The 27,170-nt window shown below is 35.7% G+C and overlaps 1 protein-coding gene across 2 annotated transcripts in view; it reads left to right on the top strand.

Moving 5' to 3' along the window:
• Positions 1-27,170, top strand: part of LOC144432563 (dystrophin-like) — a 292,959-nt gene that overhangs the window by 84,892 nt on the left and 180,897 nt on the right. For both annotated transcript variants that reach the window (XM_078120804.1, XM_078120805.1), the window contains exons 2-3: positions 6,372-6,433; positions 14,074-14,166. In XM_078120804.1, the coding sequence (XP_077976930.1) occupies positions 6,372-6,433; positions 14,074-14,166 (155 nt within the window). The remainder of the gene's footprint in view (positions 1-6,371; positions 6,434-14,073; positions 14,167-27,170) is intronic.

Here is a 27,170-nt window from a genome sequence, read left to right as displayed (position 1 = left end):
GAAAAGACCTTTATTTCCTGGAGTGGTTTTCCTTTTTAAGTGGAGCCAAATCATCAAAAATTGTCTCAGCTAAAAATCTTTCCATGGCAAAACCAAGCACAGCTCTAAAGCAGAAACTGTATAAACACATTGTGCTCCTGTGACTTTAAAGTTAAGTTTGTCTACTATTGTTACATTTTTATGACGTCCTCAATAATGTTACTTTATATTATCACTTGCATGTGTATAGAAGTATGAAAACATGATAATTTTAAATATTTTTGTTGATATGTTTTGTCAAATTTATTGATAAATCATTGTTGAAGTATTTATTGATTGATAATTACATGAATTGGAATATTAGCGAAAGGAAACTTTTAAAAGTCAACAAATTCCTGTGAGATGTACTGAAAGTTGACTACAGGTCTCTGTGGGAGAATGTTCTAAAGGTCCTTAATGCAGTCAGGTGTGAAAAGTAGTGAGCACAGAATGTAGTACCTGGTAGAGAGACTAAATAACTGGTTATTAAATTCACTGTCAACAAATATCATCGTAGATGTTACCATGGCAACGGTTTTCTGATGATGCCTGTGAAAATAGAGATAAACCAAGTAAAAGGTTAACTGTAATGATGTGAATAGTGGTGGTATTTGTTTATGGATTACATGTAATATATAGATTAACTGTATACAGATACATTGCTACCAGTGTATGTAGGTCAGTACAGTTAGAAGTACAGAAATACATGTACACATTTATTATTTGGAATATTTACTCTTGTAAATAAAGGAAAGTACTTCATTATCAATGAAATAATACAGGAAATAGAGAAAACCTGTGAAAATGTGTACAAGATATATGTATAACATTTATTGTATATAATATTGTACCAGGGTATTCCTATGAGTATTTGTCCAAGTACAGTTACATGTAGATAAATGACAAGTTTGTTGTTGGTTTAAGTCAAGGCTTCAAGTTAGTAGTCTAGTTCCTACATGTATATGGTATTGTTACGATTTACACCTCCATATTCACATTAGAAACCACGTTGACATCCAGACTACATTGTATGAAGTTAGGTGAATAGTGGGTAAATGGCTAATAATAGTTTTTTTTCATTCAACTTATTGAGCCTCAGTGACTTGTATTTTAGCAAACTGTACAATTGTACGTGGTAAAATCTATGACTTATTATTTTGTTGTGGTTCAAATTGATAATATCTGCGTTTTCTTTTGAACTACCATTTCGTAAGGTATAGTGTAATGATTGACACTTTTGGGTCATGTTATGCATCAAATTCACTTAGAGGGCACACTGTTCCATATAATGCTAGAACAGCAAGGCTTGATTATTATTCACCAAAGACTCTAGTGCCATAAAACACCCAAGCAGATCGAATTCCTGTTTGTAGCATATTTTTGAAAAAAGTATGATAAATTTTTGATTGGTCAAACAAATCCCATCATCTCACATTGAATTGTCACCGAAATTAAATGTCACAGCAAAATAAAATTGCAGATTTTTTTTGCAGTAAAATGAGTTGTTAAACCGTCGTACATTGTAGGTATGTAACACAAAATGTCATACTGATTAGCGTTATAAATGGAGCCGAGTATATCTTGTTAAAGTGAAAAGCCAAATTCTTTATCTCTGACATCAAACGTTGATGGATCGCTTACAGATCAGGTCACCAACACTTGATCTATACAGGTTACCCATCCATTCATCATTTATACCTTTGAGATGGTCAAACAAGAGATACAGTGTCTACTACAGTGAGTGTAGTTTCCCTAGGTGAAACAACATAACCAGACTTACTTACTTCACCAGCTAGGGATTTGTTCTAATCTACTTTGCAAACAGCTTACAATGGACATTTTTTGTATGGATTTCAGTCCTGGGATTTTAACTTGGAAAACACACCCTAACCCATGGGCTTGTTAAAAGCTTGCCATTCCCTGGCTGGCGGTCACAAACAATAAATGCACAGACTGTATAGTTTGATTTACTATATGGAATGAGTCAGTTATACTATAGGGAAGTGATTGCAGTGCCAGATAGGAAAATGTAAATGATATTGAAATAGACCCCAGAGTTTTTATTACATGCATGAGGCGTCAGAATAACATTGTAATTTCGTCACAATTTTACACCATGTTGTGCCTATACTATAGGTGCACTGTCTTCTTTACCATAACCATATACCTGTAGGTCTAGCAAATTTATGCAAACATCCTGGCTTGAACATTTTATGTTTTCAGTAAGATCACTTCACATAAATTCACAGCAGTGACAATCAATGTAACACATGATGCATAGTTTGGTGTCAACACCTGCCAATTATGAATACCAGATTGAATGTACAACTCAGTGAACAGCTACATCTACTGTCCATGCACAAACATTACAGTAATTACAGTATAGAATGTATATATGCAAACTTTATATTTTATTGACTGAATAGAAAGACAGCATGGATTCCATGCTAGCTTAAAGCTTCTCTCTACTGTGCATTTGTAGGTTAATAAAATGATGTTGGCAGTTCAGTCAGACCGACAGTTCATATGATAGCTTACATGTACAAAAATGTACATGTAGAACATGGAAGTACGTGGGTTATACTTCCATGGGTAGAATTAGTACCAGCACTGTTTGTAGTTTTCAGTGATTACTAAGGGAACATTAGGTGGGTGTAGAAAGGAATTTATAGATTATGACTGCAGGGTGTTATCACCACCTACATGTATGGTAGTTACTAGTAATTTGTACACTTAAAGGATTATGCAAACCTGAGAAATACTAATAAGTGGTATGGAGGTGTTTATGATTTCAATATCTCAACTCTTATCTGCACTACTGTCTAGAATCTTTGTAACCATAGTAATTCATCTGGGAATTAGGTGTTGGAATAACTGTAGATCTAGAAAGAAATACTACATGTATCAATGATATGGAGGTGTTTAGTTTATCCACACAGCTTTTATCTGTACTACCACAGTTGTCTATAATCTGCAAAGAATGAATCAAAGAGTGCAGGATGATCATGCCCCAGGTTTGGTTCACCTATATTTAGGACATGTATAATGGACTAGTACTGAGAAATTACTAAGTGATATGGAGGTCTTTAGTTTAGTATCACATCTTGTAACTATCACACAGTTCATGAGTTGCTTCTCTAAGACTCTAGAAAGAATTTCTCAAAGATACAGTAGTGAGTGCAGGATGATCATGCGCAGGTTTGTTTCACCTACATTTTGGACATGGTAATAATGGAGTTGTACACTACTGAGAAATAGATTATACTATCCTTGATATTGAGGTGTTTAGTTTAGTATCTCATCTGTTATCTGTATTATTATCTTTGTCTATCTACCAAAGATTAGTCAGTGTCATAGATTAAGTGATTCACTAAATAGCAGCCATGTATATTACCAGATACCAAAAATAACAAATTATATAGTGGCAGTGATTTCAAAATTTGCTTGGTGTACAACCACATACCTCTCCTTTGAAACAAGATGTCTTGAAATGGAGGGTGGTGCCAGACTATTTTGATATGTTTACAATGAGAATAAACTATATGTATATGTCAGACTGTTTTACTATGGTTTGGACGCCATGGTAACAGCAGACTGAGATAAAACATTGATACATATCAAATTACTTTGCATTATAATGGAGAGGAGGGGTGGGCAAGTTTGGTGATAATAATGATAATACTGATAATACAAAAGATTTATATAGCACCTGCTCTCTGCAAGCACAGCTAGAGGCGCAGGAATAAATGGAAAGAAAATTACTGTATGGTGAGAGGAAAAGTGGTCGTATACTAGGCATTTGAAGGAGGCTGAGACTAATGTTTAAAGAGATAGGTGTTGAGAGAACAGTGGAAGGATGTTAGAGACTTCACAAGTATCAAGGGGAACTTGGTAGATTATCATGCCTATGTATTTACTGCTCATAACAAAAAGTCGGTCAAAAAGCTTGTTTATGTACATGTTATCAGGTGTGTTCAATGTATTTGTGTTATTAAAGACATTGTTGTGACAAATCAATGACTCAGTGAGCTCTTGTTATCGATTCTATAGATGTATTGATCTTTAGTACCTCAGAAAAAAAGATCATCTATACATTATGAAGTAATGTGATTGGTTAGCCTTGACCTATGACCTTTTACATAGTTGAACCCAATGTGAGTTGTAGATACCACAATAGATAAACAAGATTGATAAATTGAGGTGACATGGGGTCAAATGTACAACCTTGATGAAAAAAAGGATTTACAGTAGTTGGCCGTGATTTAGTTGAACTTGATAAAGTATGCAGAATACCTTTCAGTTACAGCACATTGCACGTTAGTGTTCACTGGCTCTGTTTGATACAACCACACAAAAACCAATGAGAAACTGCATATGCAACATTGAATGAATACAGGTTCTTGCAACATTTTGTCTAAATAAAATGAACTAATGTGCCAGCATGCAGACATCAAATATACAATGTAGATGTCAAATCATTAGTGTCAGCATGACTGTCTAATTGTTGCATGTTTATTTCTTGATGTTTAAATGGTTTATTTCATTCAGACTAAATGTAGCAAGAATTTCAATCCTGCTACATTGTATCTTATTTATGTAAAGTGTAGACTAGCAGTTTCTGGTTTGTGTCTGTGTGGTTGTATCAAACAGGCTGTGAACAATTAACTTGCAATGTGCTGTAATAGCAGAATAGTTCATCTATGGATATAAGATGGGTTTTGATTAATTGTCGGTCTTTTTGTCTCCATGGTGCATTAATGTTAATTCTTCTGATTATTCACGACAAACCAGTTCCCCTCTAAAGTTTTGCATATATATTAGTTTTTAATTCGGAAGATGTTGTCCTGAATACAATTAAAGTCAGTCGACAAATCCATGTAATTAATTGATACTGTTCGTTTACACAGTATATACATTGTATACAATGTGAGACATAGTGGCCAATTTTTGACACAGTGTAACCAAACATAATTGACATAATTTCAGATGTTCTACATTCTCAAGCCAGATAGTCTATGGGCACCTTTTGACAAGACCTTGTAAGAAAACCACAACTATGCCATGTCTTTATATTATACCCCACTCCTTAGATTGCACACTTATTGATGGTTTAGAATACCAACTACATTACTCATACACAGGCAGTGTGTGCCAGAGTATAGCCAGTATTTGTCAGAGTTACATGTGTAGGTTAGCTATCGACTGTATTGAATTATGCAAAATAGAAAATAATAACTAACAGCTTGTTCTCATTGTTGAGTGCAATTTTTATCCTTAATTATGTGCCAAGTCCAGATTTGAAATCATTTTATGCATTATAATTGTCTAATTTGATGATTATTATTCCAGTTTTAATCTGCTGAAAAGCCAGATAAAATCTATTAGAGTATGAAAAATAGTTGTCAGACAGATTTATAGAAAAAGTTGATCCTGAATAAAAGAATGTTCTATGTTATTTTTATGTCTTCATTGACAAGATAACACTAATGTCAGAACCTGAGATTGAAACTGCTGGTCTTTAAGTCTCCATTGACAAGATAACACTAATGTCAGAACCTGGGATTGAAACCCTGGCCTTTAACTGACAAGATAACACTAATGTGAGAACCTGGGATTGAAACCCTGGCCTTTAACTGACAAGATAACACTAACGTCAGAACCTGGGATTGAAACTCCTGACAGTCTTTAAAGGGCTATGTTTCAAATAACTGGTTTTCATACCTAGATATTAATCCTAATGCAAAGTGGACCTTTAAAATATATTACCATCTGCATTTAGACACACTGAATGCACGATTTTAACTTAAGATGTCATTTTTAGGGCGAATGTAGACATTTTCATTAACAATTAAAAACCTGTCACTGTTTTATAGAAAATTTATATTCATGCCATGATATAGAAAATAAATAATTTAAGTAAAATACTAGATGAGTTTTATGTAAATATTTGTTTAAATAAACTAAATAAATGATTCAATGTCTTGGGTTGACATTTATTGAGTTTCTCTGTGAACGTAGAGAAACTGAACAAACCTGTCAATGTTACATGTATATGGTAAATTTATACTCGTATCAATTGGAATATGATACTGTATGAGTTTCATGTAAATATTTGTTCTGATAAACAAATGGTGTCTTCCATTGGAATGTATTATAACTACTTTAATTTCATATATGTTGACATATTTATACAAGACATAAGTATCTGTAGTAACTGTCTGTATAAGTGTTGACATTCAGCTAATATGATGTGTGTTCAACACCTTCATTCACATTCTTAAAGTAGACTACACGTCATACTCAGTCTCAATTTACTTTCCGTGCTCAATTTCATTTTGTCTCTTTTCTTGCAGACGAGAGAGGAGATATTCAAAGGAAGACCTTCTCAAAGTGGATTAATTCACAGCTAGCTAAGGTGAGTTTAATTGACTGTAAAATGTTACATCAAGACTAGTGTAGATTCTCAATATGGCTGCCTGTAGTAGCCCAACTGTTTCAATACAAAATGAGCTGTTAACCTTGCATGGGATCAAAGGATTAATGAAAATACTGTTTTACTATTCCCATGTCTGTACATTGGTTTTAAAGACCAAGGTTTCAATCCCAGGTTCTCACATTATCAGTGGAGCCATACGGATTACTTAGGATTATTCTTTTGTTCTGCGCCTAGCTTTTCTTGACAACTTTTTTCACATCCAAACTTTAATGCTAATCTTAATCAGGCCTTTAAGGCAGTTAATGAAATACATGTGTATTTGTGAGTAAGGTGTTTGTTCTTGTAGCAATAAAGAATTATATGTGTTTTCTGTGTTGTAGAAGCTTAGTATCAAAAGTGACAGGATGGGAAGGTGTGCACAAAAATACATGAAATTTAATACTACATTCAAGCTGTTGTCGTATATATCTTGTATGTCTGTCTGATGACAATGTTTCCTTCCTTGCCATCACCTTACAAGGAAATTATTTACAAGCAAAGTTGTACATGTACGTGTTTAAACTAATGCCCAGAGACTATAGGCAATCTTACTCAACATACTAGATCAGCATTTTCAAGGCAGATAGCCAAGTCGTTATGCTATGTTTGAACAGAAAATACAAGATTAATTCCTTGTCATTTGATGTCACAACAGCATGTTTACATAATTGATGCCGAGATTCCCAAATTATGAGTCAAAATCACCATTAGTTTTCCCAATTGGTTAAAAATCAAGCTTTGCAAATCTACTGTAGTCTAAGTTTTACATCCTTCTGTAAGAGGGATTCAAAGACATGGCCTCTAGACTAAATGTACTGATACATGTATATACATGTACTTCATTTAGTCAAAAAAAAAATATTCATGACATCAGTGCTGTCTCTACAGGTCTCGGACTCTTACTGACATTAAGTCACCCACATTATGCTAGGTTGAATACAAAACTCTATTTGGAAATAATAAAGCAGTATTCATATCCAGGTATAGTAATTCAGTAGTTTACTTTGTAGTGTATGGTTGTTATCTTGTCATAATTCAAATTTTGTTATAACCATGGATTGAAGAAAAAAATCAGGAGATATAATAAATAGAAGCCATTTACTAATCGAGTCACACATTTGGCTTGAAGAAATGTCAAACTTTAGTTTTGGGAAATTTCCATAATCCTGTCTCTATGGTAACGATCAGAGAGGTTGTGGGATGTCTGAAATGCAGATCAAGTTCATTTACTTCAATAAAAGGTAAAATCAAATAGCCGCATACATGTATGTCTGAACAAGTTACAAATCAAGGACTGCTTCAAAGGAGCATGGCAAACACCACAATGATTGAGTTTGATTCTGGTGTGCATATTGGTGACATTCACAGACTTAGTGTTATATTGGGTTTGATTCTGGTGTGCATATTGGTGATATTAACAGACTTAGTGTTACATTGGGTTTGATTCTGGTGTGCATATTGGTGACATTCACAGACTCAGTGTTACGTACATTGAGTTTGATTCTGGTGTGCATATTGGTGACATTCACAGACTTAGTGTTACATTGGGTTTGATTCTGGTGTGCATTTGGTGACATTAACAGACTTTGTGTTATATTGGGTTTGATTCTGGTGTGCATATTGGTGACATTCACAGACTTGGTGTTACATTGGGTTTGATTCTGGTGTGCATATTGGTGATATTAACAGACTTAGTGTTACATTGGGTTTGATTCTGGTGTGCATATTGGTGATATTAACAGACTTAGTGTTACATTGGGTTTGATTCTGGTGTGCATATTGGTGACATTCACAGACTTGCCGTGTTACATTGGGTTTGATTCTGGTGTGCATATTGGTGATATTAACAGACTTAGTGTTACATTGGGTTTGATTCTGGTGTGCATATCTAGGTGACATTCACAGACTTTGTGTTATATTGGGTTTGATTCTGGTGTGCATATCCAGGTGACATTCACAGACTTGGTGTTATATTGGGTTTGATTCTGGTGTGCATATCCAGGTGACATTCACAGACTTAGTGTTACATTGGGTTTGATTCTGGTGTGCATATTGGTGACATTAACAGACTTGGTGTTATATTGGGTTTGATTCTGGTGTGCATATCCAGGTGACATTCACAGACTTTGTGTTACATTGGGTTTGATTCTGGTGTGCATATCCAGGTGACATTCACAGACTTGGTGTTATATTGGGTTTGATTCTGGTGTGCATATCCAGGTGACATTCACAGACTTAGTGTTACATTGGGTTTGATTCTGGTGTGCATATCCAGGTGACATTCACAGACTTGGTGTTATATTGGGTTTGATTCTGGTGTGCATATCCAGGTGACATTCACAGACTTAGTGTTACATGGTCCAGTGATGACTAGTACTGTTGGGGATATGCATCAAGGGATGCATGAAAATAAACACAACACTGAACTGTTTATTGAAATTCTGAAAGTTCTTGTAAACTGATGATGAAAACAGACCAGAAGGTCGGATGATGCAGTGAAGCAGAAAACTACAAAACCTCGGACAGTCTGAATTTACTCCTGTATAATCTGTGATGCTATTGGTTGATCTGGGAGATATAACTGCCTTTGTTTGTTCACTTAGCCAATCACATTGCAGTTTGGTTACAAGTGGAATCTCTCCCCAGACTGCATGCTGACATTTATGATTGGTTGAATCTATGAATTCTTTCTGACTGCTGATTTTCAATCGGCCAATCAGATACAGGTTTAGACATCTCTGAAATCATGCAAACTTTTTGGACTGATTGCCATTTGTGATTGGCTGATCATATACAAGTAAGATTAGAACCTTTCATCCAAGAAACCACTCAGATGCTTAGGTTAACTTTAAGACATACAAAAGTACACAGCTGGACCATCGTTGCAAACCAGGGCCTGTTTTACGGCAACGTTCTTAACGAGCCTCCCACTGGCCATGAATGCATTCATATACTATATCCGTATTTATGTCATTGCTTATGAATATGTATTACGTATACTTGAGATACGGCTTTGACAGTCGTAAGATGCCAGAGTATTTATTTCGAAATGTAGTGGTGGAATTAATGACTCTGGTTTGCGAGAATGAGACTTGATGCATACTGACTGTAAATTTTACCTTTGAAAGACGTGACCTGGAGAAAATGACCCAAAAAGACGACCTCCATCTGTAATGGTCTGTAAAGGGTACACAAGTTCATTGTAATTAGACTAGATTAGTAGACCATTATCAACTACTACTAGGGCTATGTAATTGGAACACATGATATAAATTTGATCTATTGGTTGACTTTTCTAGTCACATGGTTGTATTGCTTGGCAACTAGTAGTGTGATATGCTATGATGATTCCTAGAGTAAATAAGAATACCATCATTGTGGAATGTTGGTAATCTGGTCAAATTAACAGTGTTCTTTATTACTAATACTATCAGTGTATATGTGTGTGTGTGTGTGTGTGTGTGTGTGTGTGTGTGTGTGTGTGTGTATGTTTGCAAGCACTCATGTATGTATGTGTACGTGCATGATGTATGTATAATCTTTTAGGTAATTACTTGGTAACATTGGCATGGTTCTTATAAGGTAATGACTTGGTAACATTGGCAGGGTTCTTATAAGGTAATGACTTGGTAACATTCACAGGGTTCTTATAGGGTAATGACTTGGTAACATCGACATGGTTCTTATAGGGTAATGACATTGTAACGCTGGCAGGGTCCTTATAGGGTAATGACTTGGTAACATTGACATGGTTCTTATAGGCCAATAACTTGGTAACTTAGGGTAAAGACTTGCTGGTAACATTGACAGGGTTCTTCGGTAATGACTTGGTGACATTGACAGGGCTCTTATAGGGTAATGACTTGGTAATGTTGGCAGGGTTCTTAGTGGGTATTGACTTAGTAATATTGACAGGGTTCTTATAGGGTAATGACTTGGTAACGCTGGCATGGTCCTTATAGGGTAATGACTTGGTAACATTGACATGGTTCTTATAGGCCAATAACTTGGTAACTTAGGGTAAAGACTTGCTGGTAACATTGACAGGGTTCTTCGGTAATGACTTGGTAACATTGACAGGGCTCTTATAGGGTAATGACTTGGTAATGTTGGCAGGGTTCTTAGTGGGTATTGACTTGGTAACATTGGCAGGGTCCTTATAGGGTAATGACTTGCTAACATTGACATGTTACATATGTATCTACAGCAGCACAGCACTAATATAAAAACTAAAAATTGGTATGCAAAGGAAACTATTAAGAGTTTGCCTTGTAAAAAGTTTTATCACCATGTCACTTGGTAACTGTCCAAGAATCAAAGAACTTTACACCAAGTTTTCATTTTGTGTATGTCTCAGGAAGGTATGTATCAAGATTGAAAAGTTACAGGTCTGTGATATGCTGGGATGATAGGTCACTTCTCTGTGGTATCTGTGTGCTAGGCAGACACTTTGGTTAACTTCTCTGTGATATCTGTGTGCTAGGCGGACACTTTGGTCAGCTCTCTGTGGTGTTTGTATGGCATGTTACTAATCAATTCGGTCACAACAGTTCAGTCTGAGACATTATCTGCATTCCACAATGGAAACTGTTTGTAATCAGTCTTGATTTACTATCACATGTGTGGGCTACTTGACACCACTGTAGAATAGTTCAACTCAAAACAGACCTTGGTTTCTGTTTAGTTGAATTCAGGGAGTGATGCAGGTTTTTAACTCTCTTTCTGCAGACTTTCTTATCTTTGTACATTGCAGGGAATGACGACACTCATCAACCTGTAAACTTTTTGTCCATAGCTTTAGGACATTTGAATTCATCATTATGTCACCTTTTTGATACAAATAATGTTTGAACTTGTGTAAACTGTATGTCTGATTGCAGCATCTATACATTCCTGTTATCAAAATATGTCTGCATTTTGTCTAAGCATTAGCCCAGCCCATAAATATTTTTTGTTAGAATTTAATTACTTTGTACTGTCCCCAGAACGAAAGACATACAAATTGTTCATAGGATATGGTTGAACATCTGTGTCAAACTTGGCAGACATTTATACATTGTATTCCCTGTAGACAGATGGATGGAAAAGATGAGGTCAAAGGTTATGACCTCTGATTTTGACCTGATGGCCACAAGGTCAGTGGGCAAAGAAAACACGAAATGAAATGATTACTTTAAATACTTTTACCAATTTATCCATGATTAGAAACTAAGGTTGAATAGTGTCTGATGACATTAGAGAAAAGGCAAACGTTTTCATAGAACTGTGACAAGTACAATTGAAAATATACATTTACATGTACATATTCATAGGTTGTTAGCTTAAAAGAATGATCAAGTTAAGGTAAAGCAGATGGTAATACCCCTGGGGGCGGTACCAGTGGCCAGCTCTGGTTTGGATGTGTGGCCAGTGCTGGAAACCCCAGGCCCCATTTTGACCAAAAATCAATACCCCATTTTAGACCATTACAGGTTTTTAAAAAGATGAAAGTTTCTACCCAAACACATTTTCCTTAGGAGGCAACATTTTTGATTAGTGGCAGTTATGATTTGGTAAAGGACAATTCAATGGACCACAGTGTGAAGTATGGGTCAATGACTGATTAACCTCACCAAATAGAATTGAAAACTAGTGTTACTGTATACGCTAACATTTGCACGTACTTTACAGGTTTTTAAAAGATGAAAGTTTAGACCCAAATACGTTTTCCTTTGGAGGCAGCATTTTTGATTAGTGGCAGTTATGATTTGGTAAAGGACAATTTCATGGACCACATTTTAAACCAAGCAAAATCGAAAATAATGCAAAGTTTACCCCCATTTGAAACGCTTCAGCTCAAAAAAATAGACCCAATTTCAGACCAAAGGGCTAGAAAACACAACCCAAAGGGTAGCACATATATGTATACTTAATAAATAAGTGGAATAAACCCCCCCCCCCCCCAGCTCGAAAAAAGCATCCCATTTTAGACCAAAGGGCAGTACATATATGTCTAATTAAATAAGGGGAGTAACCCCACCCCCACCAAGATTTCAGAATTCCAGTCATGAAGTGGGGAATTATCTGGTATAACTTGCATTATTAGTTTCTTACTAATACTAACATTTCAGAGATGATATACATGTAGTCATGTGAATGCCGGCACTGAGAATCTTGTATGGACTGAGAAATTTACATGTACATGTACTACTACAGTAACAGTAGCATATGTACAGTACTATCATCTATGGTTGTAGAGATTTTGGTTGCTAGGTAACAGAAGTATTACATTGTAAATATGGTCAAGCATGCTAATGCTGTATAATGTATACAGTTTGAAACTCTCCAACATTCATCTGGCAGTTGTCTTACTATAAATGTAATTGGAAACCAGTAAAATAGCCAGTGAATGTTGGTAAAATTTGCCCACTAACTATAGCATTGTACGTATAAAACATCAGTAATATTTACTACTGTAGACCTGTGGTACAGAAGACTACAAACTTTTATGTAGGATTTTGAAGGAAACACAGTGTAAAATAAGGGTCAGTGACTGATTAACCTCCACAAATAGAATTGAAAACTAGTGTACTGTGTATGCTAACACTTGCACGTACTCTTCCATCAGGATCTTATGTATATTGAATGTTACTAGGTCACTTGTCAAGTACCACTCCATATTGTTGAAATAATTACCGTGCCCCCCTGACAGCTGGACTAGGTTATCGATAATGTTAAAATTATTGATCAATATTTGTGTACATAATTTCATTTTAATTGCTAATAGTCATAGTTTGTATTCACCAAAATATCAGATTCAGTGTATGCTAGTAGTAATACGTGCAGTACTATGTACATGTAGTTACATTGTACACTGTCACAATGCTAGTATTCCTGAAGCACATTATTCATTGTGCTTCAGAGATGCTAGCATTGTTCTCTTGGGATGCTAGCATTGTACTCCGGGAATGCTAGCATTGTACTCTGGGGATGCTAACATTGTACTCTGGGGATGCTAGCATTGTTCTCTGGGGATGCTAGCACTGTTCTCTGGGGATGCTAGCATTGTTCTCTGGGGATGCTAGCATTATACTCTTGGGATGCTAGCATTGTATTCTGGGGATGCTAGCACTGTTCTCTAGGGATGCTAGCATTGTATTCTTGGGATGCTAGCACTGTTCTCTGGGGATGCTAGCATTGTTCTCTGGGGATGCTAGCAAGTTGTACTCTTGGGATGCTAGCACTGTTCTCTAGGGATGTTAGCATTGTTCTCTGAGGATGCTAGCAAGTTGTACTCTTGGGATGCTAAATTGACTTTACCACAACACAATCACATAAATGCCTCATTAGCATTTCCATTGTGCTAGCATGTTCCTTTTGTGGTGCTAGGCACTTAAGGGATGTTCTCAAAAATTGGTACTGTAGTTTGATAAGTTTTAAAGAATCCTGGTATTGAAATTCAGGTGACAAAATCAGGTGACAATATTTCTGTCAGTGAAAATTTTCAAGGGGAATCCCCATTACTAAAATCTGGTAAGCTGGAGTACTTTTTACCCAACTATTACAATACTAATTAGTACTTATTCTTTGTTTATTTACAGGCAACTAAAGAACCAATCAAAGATTTGTTTCTTGATCTTCGTGACGGAACTAAATTGCTAGAGCTTTTAGAAATATTATGTGGACAGAAATTGGTAAGTATCCTGTGTGATTGTGTACATCGTTTATGTCAATGCTAAAATGACTCAATTGTACATATTGAGCTTGATCTTGTTATACTCATAATGGTCAAATGATTAGAATGACCAGCCTGGAATCTGCTGGTTTCAGGTTTGAACCTCGATCATCGCTGCCATTTGTTTCTAAATGGCTAAAGTCCTTGTGCAATATTTAATCAGTATTGTGTATCAACCTAGCTGTATAATTAGGGACCTGGTAGGATAGAGGTTGCAATGTGAATGCTTTAATCCTATGCACTTACAGAGGCTCCAATGGATTGTATGCTCCCCAGGGAGTCAGGACCTTGTGTTGCTATAGTAATGAGTACATTTATTCTATCATTTAGTTGTTGTGAAGAAGTAAGTTACATGTAGAGGAGTACATGGAGAACCATGTGACCTACTTGTATCAATATAGGAGTCTATGACTAGACACATACACATACCATACTGAGATCCAGATGTTCATTTATTTTATTATCAAATGAATATGTTACATTGTTCTAAGAGATGATTTAGTATGTTCATACTAAAACTTTTCTCCTTCCTCAGGATTAGACAATATACATTTCTTTAAAAGATGATTTAGTACCTAAGTCCTGTCCTGTCAATTTATCATTTAGTATGTTGACTAAAACTTTTCTCCTTGGTCAGGACCCGACAATAGACCATCTTTGTGATGATTTAACTGTTCAAACATGGATTTTTATGCCCCGTACAAATGAAACTAGAATTTTGCATCACACAAATTGACTTAAAGTCAAAGTTACTAAAAGCTGAACCATAATTTGTAAATGTGAATTCATAGAGATTTTGCAAATATCTGAAACAGAATAGGTGTTATTTTAGTTTTGTGCCTGGTATAGACATACATGTATAGACATAGATACTGAGCAGCTAGTAACGTGAGTGTCAGTGAGTGTCATCATGGCTTTCGGCAAGTCAGACAGTTTTGTTATCAAGATTAGTCACTGAAGTACTTTGACATATGTGGACATAATAATCTGCTCGTTATCAGAGCAGTATCCTATGTATCCATGGCAACAACTAAACCGACATATGCAGATATGAATCTAACATTTCAGAATTTTAGTGAGTGGTTTCCGAAAGATGATGGATTTGTTCCATTAATTTCATACTAAGATGTGTTCATCTTTAGGATGTGTGTGATTTATTGATGTCGGTTTTAATAGCCTGATTTTAACTGTCCATAACACTTTCATCAGCTGACTACCTGTAAGCATAAGTGCTGAAACCTTCTTGAGATATATATATTTTGTAGAAGCCTGCAAACAAAATGAAAATGGCCATAGCTAAGTAGCTATTACTGCAAGCATTTTATCGCTTCATTCCAAAAAAGAATATTTTTTGCCATTTTATGAGTAACAGCTGAGAAGTGACATTACAGTTAGTTTGTTATGAGTTATCTCACGACTACAGCTTAGAATATTGAAATGTACCATATTAAACTTAGACTGTATTAAGATTGAAGTGGGAGGGGTTGACTGATGTGTGAGGGCGCCCTGTCACAGCATACCTTACAGACTTTTTTGAACTGTAAAGTGTATCATTCATTTGGTATCTCTGCTAAAGCCTCAGTGTTAACACTATAGGCTGGAATGAACACCTCACTGGCATATGTGCTAGCAAGTGGAAGGGTTTAAATGCCTGTTAACATGAGGCTGGCTAGCTTTGTGCTAACACTGGAGTGGCACTGATACTTCACCAGTGTGTGTTAGCAACTGGAAGGGTAACTGTCTACACAGTCCTGTGTGATTACCAGGTCAGTTCTGTTATAAGATCAGGTAAACCTCCAGGCTGACATATCAGAAAGGACTTCTTGAGTCTTATTGTATTTTGCATGACAGGTGAAAGAGGAGAAAGAATGAGAGCATGAGAAGTTAAACATGAAATCAGGCAATTAAATCCAATACAGTGAGTTGTAATCTTGACAAATTCTTGTTTTAAATTTCTATATTGTAGAAATAACAAAGAGAACTGTCATGTTAGCAGGACCTAACTTTATCCTGTCATTCAAATGACAAATAGTTGAATTTAAACTGTTGTACCTGTCACACAAATTGCTAGCTAATTATGATCAATTGACGGCATACTGAATTCAGGTCTTACTGATACAGACTACCAGTAATTGACATTTGAAAACTACTGTGGCTGCCTTAAATCTTGACACAGTCTTACCATCTTAAGCTGGCAAAATCAATAACTTCAGATGGCAAGAGGTTACCTATGTAGTCATTTATGGATTTGGGCTATCGCCTCTCCCAAAGGATGATAGTCAAAGTGACCCCACATGACTTACTCGCTGTAGAGGTTAGAGGCTACTTAGCTACTATGGTGAATTTGGCTATTGCCCCTCTGGTGGCCCCATCCCAAGGATATGGTAGTCAAAGTCCCCATATGACTTGACTGTAGAGGCTAGAGGCTACTTAGCTACTATGGTGAATTTGGCTATTGCCCCTCTGGTGGCCCCATCCCAAGGATATGGTAGTCAAAGTCCCCATATGACTTGACTGTAGAGGCTAGAGGCTACTTAGCTACTATGGTGAATTTGGCTATTGCCCCTCTGGTGGCCCCATCCCAAGGATATGGTAGTCAAAGTCCCCATATGACTTGACTGTAGAGGCTAGAGGCTACTTAGCTACTATGGTGAATTTGGCTATTGCCCCTCTGGTGGCCCCATCCCAAGGATATGGTAGTCAAAGTCCCCATATGACTTGACTGTAGAGGTTAGAGGCTACTTAGCTACTATGGTGAATTTGGCTATTGCCCCTCTGGTGGCCCCATCCCAAGGATATGGTAGTCAAAGTCCCCATATGACTTGACTGTAGAGGCTAGAGGCTACTTAGCTACTATGGTGAATTTGGCTATTGCCCCTCTGGTGGCCCCATCCCAAGGATATGGTAGTCAAAGTCCCCATATGACTTGACTGTAGAGGCTAGAGGCTACTTAGCTACTATGGTGAATTTGGCTATTGCCCCTCTGGTGGCCCCATCCCAAGGATATGGTAGTCAAAGTCCCCATATGACTTGACTGTAGAGGTTAAAGGCTACTTAGCTACTATGGTGAATTTGGCTATTGCCCCTCTGGTGGCCCCATCCCAAGGATATGGTAGTCAAAGTCCCCATATGACTTGACTGTAGAGGCTAGAGGCTACTTAGCTACTATGGTGAATTTGGCTATTGCCCCTCTGGTGGCCCCATCCCAAGGATATGGTAGTCAAAGTCCCCATATGACTTGACTGTAGAGGCTAGAGGTTACTTAGCTACTATGGTGAATTCAGCTATTGTCCCTATGGTGGCCCCTTCCCAAGAATATGATAGTGAAATTCCCCACATGACTTGACTGTAGGCTAGAGGCTACTATGACCGTTTGCATTCAGATAGTGAATTCGGCTATTGACCCTCTGGGTTGCCCCGTCCCAAGGGTGATATTCAAAATCCCCACATGACTTGTTGACTGTATAGGCTAGAGTCACATTAGCTTCAGTGACTTGTTGACTGTATAGGCTAGAGTCTACTTCACATTAGCTACAATGATTTGCATTGAGATAGTGCTTACAGGTAATTATAGTCCATTTTATCTGTAAATAATTACTACATCTGAAATCACTGATAACCATAACAGAATCTCATACAGGTTATCAAGTTAGTTCTAAAGATATCAACATTCTAATAGATTACTCTATTTAGTATTGCTTCATTAAAGATCATTTATAGTCCAAATATAACCCAAAATTCAACTTTTGATATAATGCCAAGTACGACATCAGTATAAGGTGCACGTCTCCAATGTTTCAGTCTTTCTGTTGTCAAATATAAAAAGTTGCTGCAAGTCAGTGATAGAAGTCTTTTTATGATAATTGCCTATCCATATAACTTTATGTTTGGTAATAAAATGTATGGATTTATTCACTCTTAAGTCAGGGATATTGTATTAGGATATCAGGACTATCTCATTTATTTATTCAGTATGTCTGACTTTAAATTTTCTTGGCTCATAATCTGGTTACTGCAGACTTAGTTCTTGCCACCAATATCCAATTTGATTACATTCTGATGTAGGAATGTGGTTCAATTGTTTCTCTACATGTATTTCCTTCATGTATTGTTGTCATGAAAGCCAAGTTTTTTTAAATAAAGTAGTCAGGATGGGGGAGAGACATTTCCACTGTATGACAATTGTTGTTTGTATGTTCCAATACACATAGTCTGGTTTCTATACATGTATGATATGTTACGATTACTACTATCATCTCCACTCACGTATAGGAAAAGTCATTATTCTAGTACAGTAATCTGTGCTACCCCCAGCTGCGTTCATATAAACGTGATGACATTATCGCATGTACATGTGATTTTAGTTTCATACTTGAGAGGTGGAGTTCAGTTAATGAGCAATTGTGTAAAGGAACTAACCAATTGCAACTGCCTGTCAATTTGTGATGGATTACTACTAGTACTGACATGCGCCATTTTACCCTTCGCCCAGTGGGGGCAGCACAGATTTCTGTGCTAGACTAACGACTTTCCCTATACATGAGTGGAGATGATCGTAGTAATCATAATGCATCATATAGGAACTAGACTAGTTTCAATATTGTTGTTTCAGGAATGACAGTCTCTTCTGGTCTCTGTCAGAACAAAAATAAATAAATATCAAATGACAATATACAAATGAAATACATGTAGAGCCTATTTCTAAGTCAGATTTTAATCAGACTAACCAATATATCTACGATGTTTAACCATGCAGAATAATTAGTAGTCGTATAATTTATAGTTTTACTCAGCAAAAAAAAGTACAAGCAACTCAACTGTCAGCAGTTTATCTGGGTACAACTTAGTAATATACACAACAGTGCTACTCTACAATAAATTATAAATCTACACAGTCTGCATCAATTAATGCAGTCATGGTAATTAAACTAAATGTATAGGTGGTTGTACTTTGGTGTGAAGAAAATGACATTAAAATTAATACCATTTATTTATTTATGATAAACAGCGCCCTCTATCATCAAGCGAACATTATTAGTCTATAGACTGACAGTTTGCAGTTGGAAGCACTCAGAGTTTATAGGTTATCAAATGTTGTGTGTATTGGTTAGATTTCAAAGTCTTTATTAAGTCAACGCATAGTGTTTTTGCTTTAGGTTTGGGATCCATGGTAACAGAAAGGGGTAAATCTGGTATAACTGGCAGTGTTTCCCTATACTATACACATACAAAGTTTTGGTAGGAAACTCTGTTCAAACATAGACCCTCCGTTGGTGGAGGGTCTATGGTTCAAATGACTGGGAAACTTAGGTAGATTTTACATGCTTACCACCCTTAACAAAAACACTAGTAAGTAACCCTGGTAAAATGACTGGGAAACTTTGGTAGATTTTACCTGCTTACCACCCTTAACAAAAACACTAGTAGGTAACCCTGGTAAAATGACTTGGAAACTTTGGTAGATTTTACCTGTTTACCACTAGTAGGAAACCTTGTAAAATGACAGGAGAACTTAGATAGATTTACCTGTTCATACCACCATTTATTAAAGACACTGAGGCCCTTAGTTGTTAAAAGTCTGAACCTCATCTTTCAACAATAATTGCATATGAATATTTAGTATGTACAAGAGATTTATATACAGAACATTGTATTAAAATATTAAATCAATCTTTATTATACACTACACACATTATCATATGGTGCATACAGGTCCTGAATAGTCGCAAGGCTGAAGAGCACAAAGTGATACAATCAACTTTTATCTGTGGCAACATGGAGGTACTACTGGAGGGTACAATATGTGTTTCATTTTCCATTCAGAGGAGTAGAGCCGTCGCAATCAATACACTTGTTACTAGTCCAAGTCACAAAATCATTCAATACTTAATGATATAGCAAACACTTATTGCAGAAAATCCAATTAAGAAATGTAGTTTTCTTAACAGATGCAATAAAGATTCTATTCTGTTCTATAGCTAAAGCCTGTATAAATTTATGTATGAAAATTGGGATTTATCATTTAGCAGGGATCCTAACATTGTATATCATTCTGGGAATGATTTTTGGCGTAAATCTTATATCAAAGGAAAACTGTAGAACTGACAGACTAATATCACCAATTGTTAGAATATCATTTTTTTTGTATGTTTCACAGCTTATACAGGTGGGCGTTAGGTAATCGGTGCACGCACAGATTTATGTATCAAAGAAATCTAATTTATCGTAAATTGTACTTGTGTGTGCAGGGGATTGCAGACGCAAATCCCATGGAAATGGAAAATGTAAAATTGAGAGACTAATGTGTCAAAAATGGATGACATATGTATAATCAGCATTTTATGTTCATAGCAGCTAACAGACCATGGTTTAGTTAGGTAGCTGTTACAGTACTACTAGTAGTCACATCTACATCAGATAACTGCCATAGTTTATTAACCCTTTCAGGACTAGAAACTTTCCCGCCAAAATTTTTGAACAAAAATTCTTGTTTCTCTGTAATTTTTGGAAAAAGATCAACTTTATTTTAGACCATAATTCAAGAAATATTACTTCCCAATGAAGTAATATTCTTAAATTTTAGAAAATGTTCTTACAATCAAGTTTCTATTTATTCCAATGTCGTCTCTAGGAATGAAAGGGTTAAACATGACATTGAAGTGTTTAGACAGTTCTACATAGTTCACACTTCTGACATACTGATTTATTGATACAACTATAGCTCAATTATCATGTGGAATTTGTTTACTAACTACTGAAAAATGTTCCACACATTTCATCCTTCATTTTTCCATGCCGGAACCCAGCTTCTGAATGTCAAAAAGTTCAATGGTGCAAAATATTAGTGATATTTTGTATTGTTATTGTGAAAAAAATTTGTCTTTAGTAACGAAATTCATTGTAAGGTACATGTATCAATGTTGATAATCCTCTGACCTTATGAGGGCGCCAAACAGATTGACAACTACTAATGACCAAAGTTTAGTTTGATGGCTTTGGCTTGATGTTATTACTTAGTCACATTTTACATTACTACTGTTTCAATGACTTTTATTGTACTGCATCTGATTATCATGATGTATAATCTTAATGACCATATCATGTGTTTGAAATCTAGCATATCAAAATAAGTGATTTTGTTCTCAGGGTTCGAAATTGATGGAATGGCATGGTAAAATGTATGTATCTGTGTGTGTAACTGACTTAAGTCAAAAACTGCCAGACCGATTGCCTGGTATTTGGTAGGAATATTACTTAGTGTTGAGATGGAAAATTGTTGAAATGAAAATAATCGCATCAGAGATGTGTGTTGGGTCTAAATATGTGAATTTTACAAAAAAGTTAAACCCCAAAACTGTGGGGCAAATTGGTCTGAAATTTGTTGGGAACGTTTTTAGGGGTGTGTAGATTAAGAATTGTTCATGGTATGATCCCATCAGTGATATGCAAATTAGGTGTAAAAATATGAATTTTGTATGTATGTATGTATGTATGTATGTATGTATGTATGTATGTATGTATGTATGTATGTATGTATGTATGTATGTATGTATGTATGTATGTGTGTGTGTGTGTGTGTGTGTGTGTATGTATGTATGTATATGTATGTATGTATGTATGTATGTATGTACATGTATGTATGTATGTATGTATGTCTGTCTGTCTGTGTGTGTATATGTGCATGTGTGTGCTTGCGTGCACATGTGTGTGGTTTAAATACTGTGATAGGATGAATATCGAGTGATGTATCGGTAGGACAATCAGCATTGTAAGGCTAATATCTGACCAACCATATTACAACTGAAATTATGTTATTTTTATAGAAAGAATAAGATAAATAGTGTATATGTCATCATTGACTCATGATGGCTGAATTTAGTCCAAATGTATTGTTAATAATTACAGATTAATAATGAAGAAAATCTACCACTTTAGGCACTTCAAAGATTTATTGGAATCCAAACTTGTTAAAATCTAACAAGACAAACATATGATAAAGTGAACCACATACAACACTGGAGTGCTGTGAATACAGTGTTACATGCAGAAAAATGTATATTACTTGTATATTAATTATTTCTGTATATAACTCAAAAATAATGTATGAAGTGTCTAGTGCTGTATTTAATGTAACACAAATAATGTACATTCAAGTCTCAAATACTATGTTCTATGTAAAATATAGTGTAAAAGTGTCTTATACTATGTTCTATGTAAGAGAAATAGTGTTCAAATGTCATACTATGTTGTGTAAAACTGTACAAGTGTCCAGTACTATATTCAATGTTACACCGCAACTAATGCAATTCAAGTGTCTAATACTATGTTCTGTGTAAAACAGTGTACAATTGTCCAGTACTATGTTCTATATAATGCAGAAACAATATTCAAATGTCTAGTATTAAAAAATAATATCCAAGTGTCTACTACTACCTTCAATATAACACAAGTAAAGTACAATTGTCTAATACTATGTTCAATCATAGACCATTTCATCTAGGGTTTATGTTTGATGTAACAGAAATACTGTACAAGTGCCTAGTGCTTATAATGTTCTTTGAGTAACTTTCATGGTTACCATGACCTTCATCATGTAACAATACTTGTTTAAAAAATCTGATATCCTTAGCTATATGAAATGTACAGCAATCTGAATAATAGTTTTTCTGTAAGTTGAAAAAAACCCACTTGTGTCAATATTTACAATCATGTAGCTGGTCTTACATTCTACCATCACACTCAAAATCCTGCCATCACCCATGGCAACAATCTTAATTTCATCTTTGAATAGTTTCCCTTGATTATGAATGTAAATGATGTATAACACTTAAAATTTAGTAAAAACATTAAAAGTGAACAGGTGAACAACATGGAGTGTGGCAAAACCAAAAAATCTCTCAAAAAAAGTTCTGATATGATGCAATCACATACATCTAACATATTTAGGAATGTGGGGTTTTTTTTACAATACAATCTTACTACTTGTACTCAAGAAGTGAAAGAAAGATTGACAATTTCTTGAAGTGAAGTTGTTTGACATTTTCCATTGTTAGCCCCCGTCGGACGAAGTCCGAGGCGGGGGCTTTATAAATTGGGTTCTGTCCGTGCGTGTGTGCGTGCGTCCGTGCGTCCGTGCGTGCATGCATGCATGTGTCCGTCCTCAGCCATATCTCGGACAATCATGGACCGATTCCTTCCAAAATTGGTACATTCATAATTAGATATGAGTTACATATGCACGCTGATTTTCTTTTGGATGCGATGTGGTTTAGCTGATTTACAAACATTTAAAATATTTCACATGTCTGTAACAATAATTTGTAGAGTAAATTGCCCATGTGTATGAACATGGGTTCAGAATTGCAATCATCGAATTCAAATTTAGATTATCGAATTCAAATTCAGATTAGATTCGGATGTTTGTAAGAGTGACTTTTGTTTTTTATATCTGCATCGATAAAAGGTAAGGAGAATTATTATTCTTTATTGTCAATGTGCTTTGGATAATTATTAATCTTTATTGTCAATGCGCTTTGTACCTGTATGAAAACTAGTGCACACTTCATTACATACAATGCATTTCATGCTGTGCCAATCATAATTGTACATTTGTGGTAAATGGTATGTGTGTAAATAAAGCTTTTGAATGAAAGTTGTAAGCGCAAGTATGCATATTTGTTATCAAAATCATCAAATATGGCCGGAAAACGGTTTATTGTACTTTTTGAGAATTATTTGGTCCCTATCCAATTCGTCTAATATATGAATATGTCTAATAGTGTGAATCCAAATCTGAGAATATTGTGCAAGATCGCCAACGTTATCCAAAAAGAGGCTGATGACGTATGTACTTTAGATTTCATTCATGAATTGTAGTGCTCACACAAAATTTCTTCCATTCTCCACGATACAGTAGATTCCGTTGTAAGTTTAACCCTACATTATTGTGCGGTAAAGATAAGGGAGTTCGAATATGTTTTCTTGCATTTGTGACAGCATGTATACAACGGGTTTACGTTTAAAAAACAGGGGTTTCACTTCGTTTACAGCCGTTATATTTATACTATAGTTGGGCGCCGTTTGACTGCATGAGGCCATGACCATGATGGAGACATTATAGTATTTTCTACACCAGTTCTAAACCGAACTTTTTGTGACCGTGTATGTCGTATAAGCATACTTCTAATTTACAATGTATAACCTGTTTATTTTCTGCCAATCGACCCGAACGGGATCGCGAAACCAATGAACGTCAACTCGGAAGTAAGACAACTTATATCAGTAGTGTTTTCACAAGTCATGAAACAGTTGCAGTATATATCCCCGGTCGCCGTGTCCATGCCCCTAGATCGACACGTCGATGTGTTGTAGCAATACTTCGTAGAATCACGATCGATGTTGAATTTTCTAAGTAATGCAAAAGTAACTGAATACATTATCCAGTTTATGATTTTAGGGACACGATGAATCAATGAGTGTACGTACGTTACTCGTCCGCGTTTCACTAGGCTGTGGTTTGGAATGAAATTCTCAAGCCCCACAACCAAGCCTGAACACGACGCTAAGTCAGACACAACATTCACATGGCACCATTAGATGGTGTTAATTATCATAATTTATACGTATCCATTGTTGGTGATATCCAATAGTATTACCGAACGTCATACATGATAAGTAGTATTAGTTTCATGGATACCCGGAAAACATAGTAATACTAGTTACTGGTGCGTCGTGAAGGTGGGCGACGCGAAACGGTTGCTTGAATGACAGCTGGGCGATGTAATGACACAGCAATTTCAACTTTATAGCTTTAGAGAACAAATACGGAAGTACCGTTTGCCTTCCTTTTGGTCATCTTTTCGAACAAAGCAGTTATCACGCTTCCTAAACAAATATAATAAAATTTGGTGGTCCGAAATGGAAAAGTGGTGGTCCTGTGGACACCGTTAACTTAGACCCCTATAGTCACTTTATCAACCTATTTTTTAGCCTTGACATACATGACCCCAAAATGAAAGGATTTTCAAAAATTAACAAGACCAAATAAGTATGCCATTTTCTCATGCCATGTTGACAAAAGTTGACAGATGTTGATATTTTTGCATGCTCTTTTTGTCTATTTTATGCACAGAAATAACTCATTGGTATGGTAACAATTTTGTATACATAAACAAGCTTTTTCATACACTTACCAACACCTTCAGTCCACATAAAGTGCACAGAAACAGAGTGAAAAAAAAAAGACAATCTTTCTCCTATGAAATAGTAATTTTTACTGAATACAACATGAGTGCCATGGAAACTCTTACCACATTATTATCTTTACCTGTTACTTGATATTTCACCCTCAGCAAGGACTTAAAATGTCCAAGTATCATGTTTGAGTCTCACAAGTCTAACTTACTTACAACTTGTCTTACATATACACAGTATTAAGGTAAAAATGTCCTTGGGTAATATGGAAATTATTTTTAGATAGAATAACATTGACATATTTTCACCAAAAAAAGCATGATTTCCCACGATTTGGTGTGTCACGTCACATCTTACCTCAATGAGGGACAAACAGATCACAGTTGTAGAGGTGAAATACACTTTAATTCTATCAAGCACATTTTGAGTTTCGCCAAAATTCTAATTTAATGGGTATACAACTTATGACATCTATGCTACTGATAAACTTGAACTTTTTTAAGTGCATGGTACAGATTTGGCTAATGCATGTTTTCTTGTTATCTTTTGCAGATAGATGATAGTGAGTAAATTGTTGGATCCTGTACTGGTTTACAAGCATACAAACACAACAAAGGCACACACCTTGCACAACAGACATAAATACAATAACAAAGTTCTCAGAACCCGAGAACACTCTTCAGTTGAGGAGGTTAGAGTAGGATTTGGGCACCGTCCCAAATTAACTGCTGGTCTGAACATAGACCACTAGAGAACTAGAGAACACAAAGAGAACAAAAGCAAAGACAACAACCAAAATCTAATAAAACACATGTGATAGGACAGTACATACATAAAATAAAAGACAGGTGATAGGACAGTACATACATAAAATAAAAGACAGGTGATAGGACAGTACATACATTATTAGAAACTTGTCCTAGAACTCACTACAATATAAGTTGTACCAAGGATACAAACACTTGAAAGAACTAGAAATAGAAAGTTCAATTGTCTTAGTTTATATTTCAAATTACTGACTAGGTATTAGCAATAAAACAATCATGGGAATGTGTGTCCAACAATACAGGCAGTCTGTAGGAAGTTTTTATTCTGTGCACTACATGATCAATGTAAAATTAACAAAGATATTGTCCTTCTGCTGCGCTTGTATTCTTCACCTTTACTTGTATTATAATTATTACACCAGGATGTTGCTCCTGCTTGGAGGTGATATAGAAACAAACCCAGGTCCTCCAACACCAAAACAGACTTGCCCTGGTAAATTTGCAATTGTTGGTAGTATACATCAAGGTTCACCCCAATTTTTGATTACTGAATCTGGTGCAAGTACATGTTCACAAGACACACCATCAGTCTGTGTAATTTTGACTTTTTATTGTACACCATCCCTAAAATTGACACTGCACAATGAATAAAATGTTCTTGTGACTCCACCATTGTCCTTAACTTAAAACACTGTTCCTCGGTCATTACAGCTATTAAATCATATTAAGTCTCAAACATCCACTGCGGGGGCTGTGTCATCTTCGATGGCTTGTTGTTTTATAATACTACTAGTATTACCTGTACATATATTACATGTTCACAAATGATTATCACTGGTAATACTAGAATTTATGTAAAATTTCTGTGTACAACAAATTTCACAGCAAATTTTCAAATATTTGCAACTCTGTTAACTCTGTTCTCAGATCTTAATTCAACTTTCAGTTTCTCCCAGAAAAGTCTCTGACCAACTCTATTTTCTGTCCATTTGATATATTTCTG

This window comes from Glandiceps talaboti, chromosome 3 (genome assembly GCF_964340395.1).
Source record: "Glandiceps talaboti chromosome 3, keGlaTala1.1, whole genome shotgun sequence".
NCBI classification, from domain to species: domain Eukaryota; kingdom Metazoa; phylum Hemichordata; class Enteropneusta; family Spengelidae; genus Glandiceps; species Glandiceps talaboti.
This window is presented reverse-complemented; position numbering and strand designations above follow the sequence as displayed.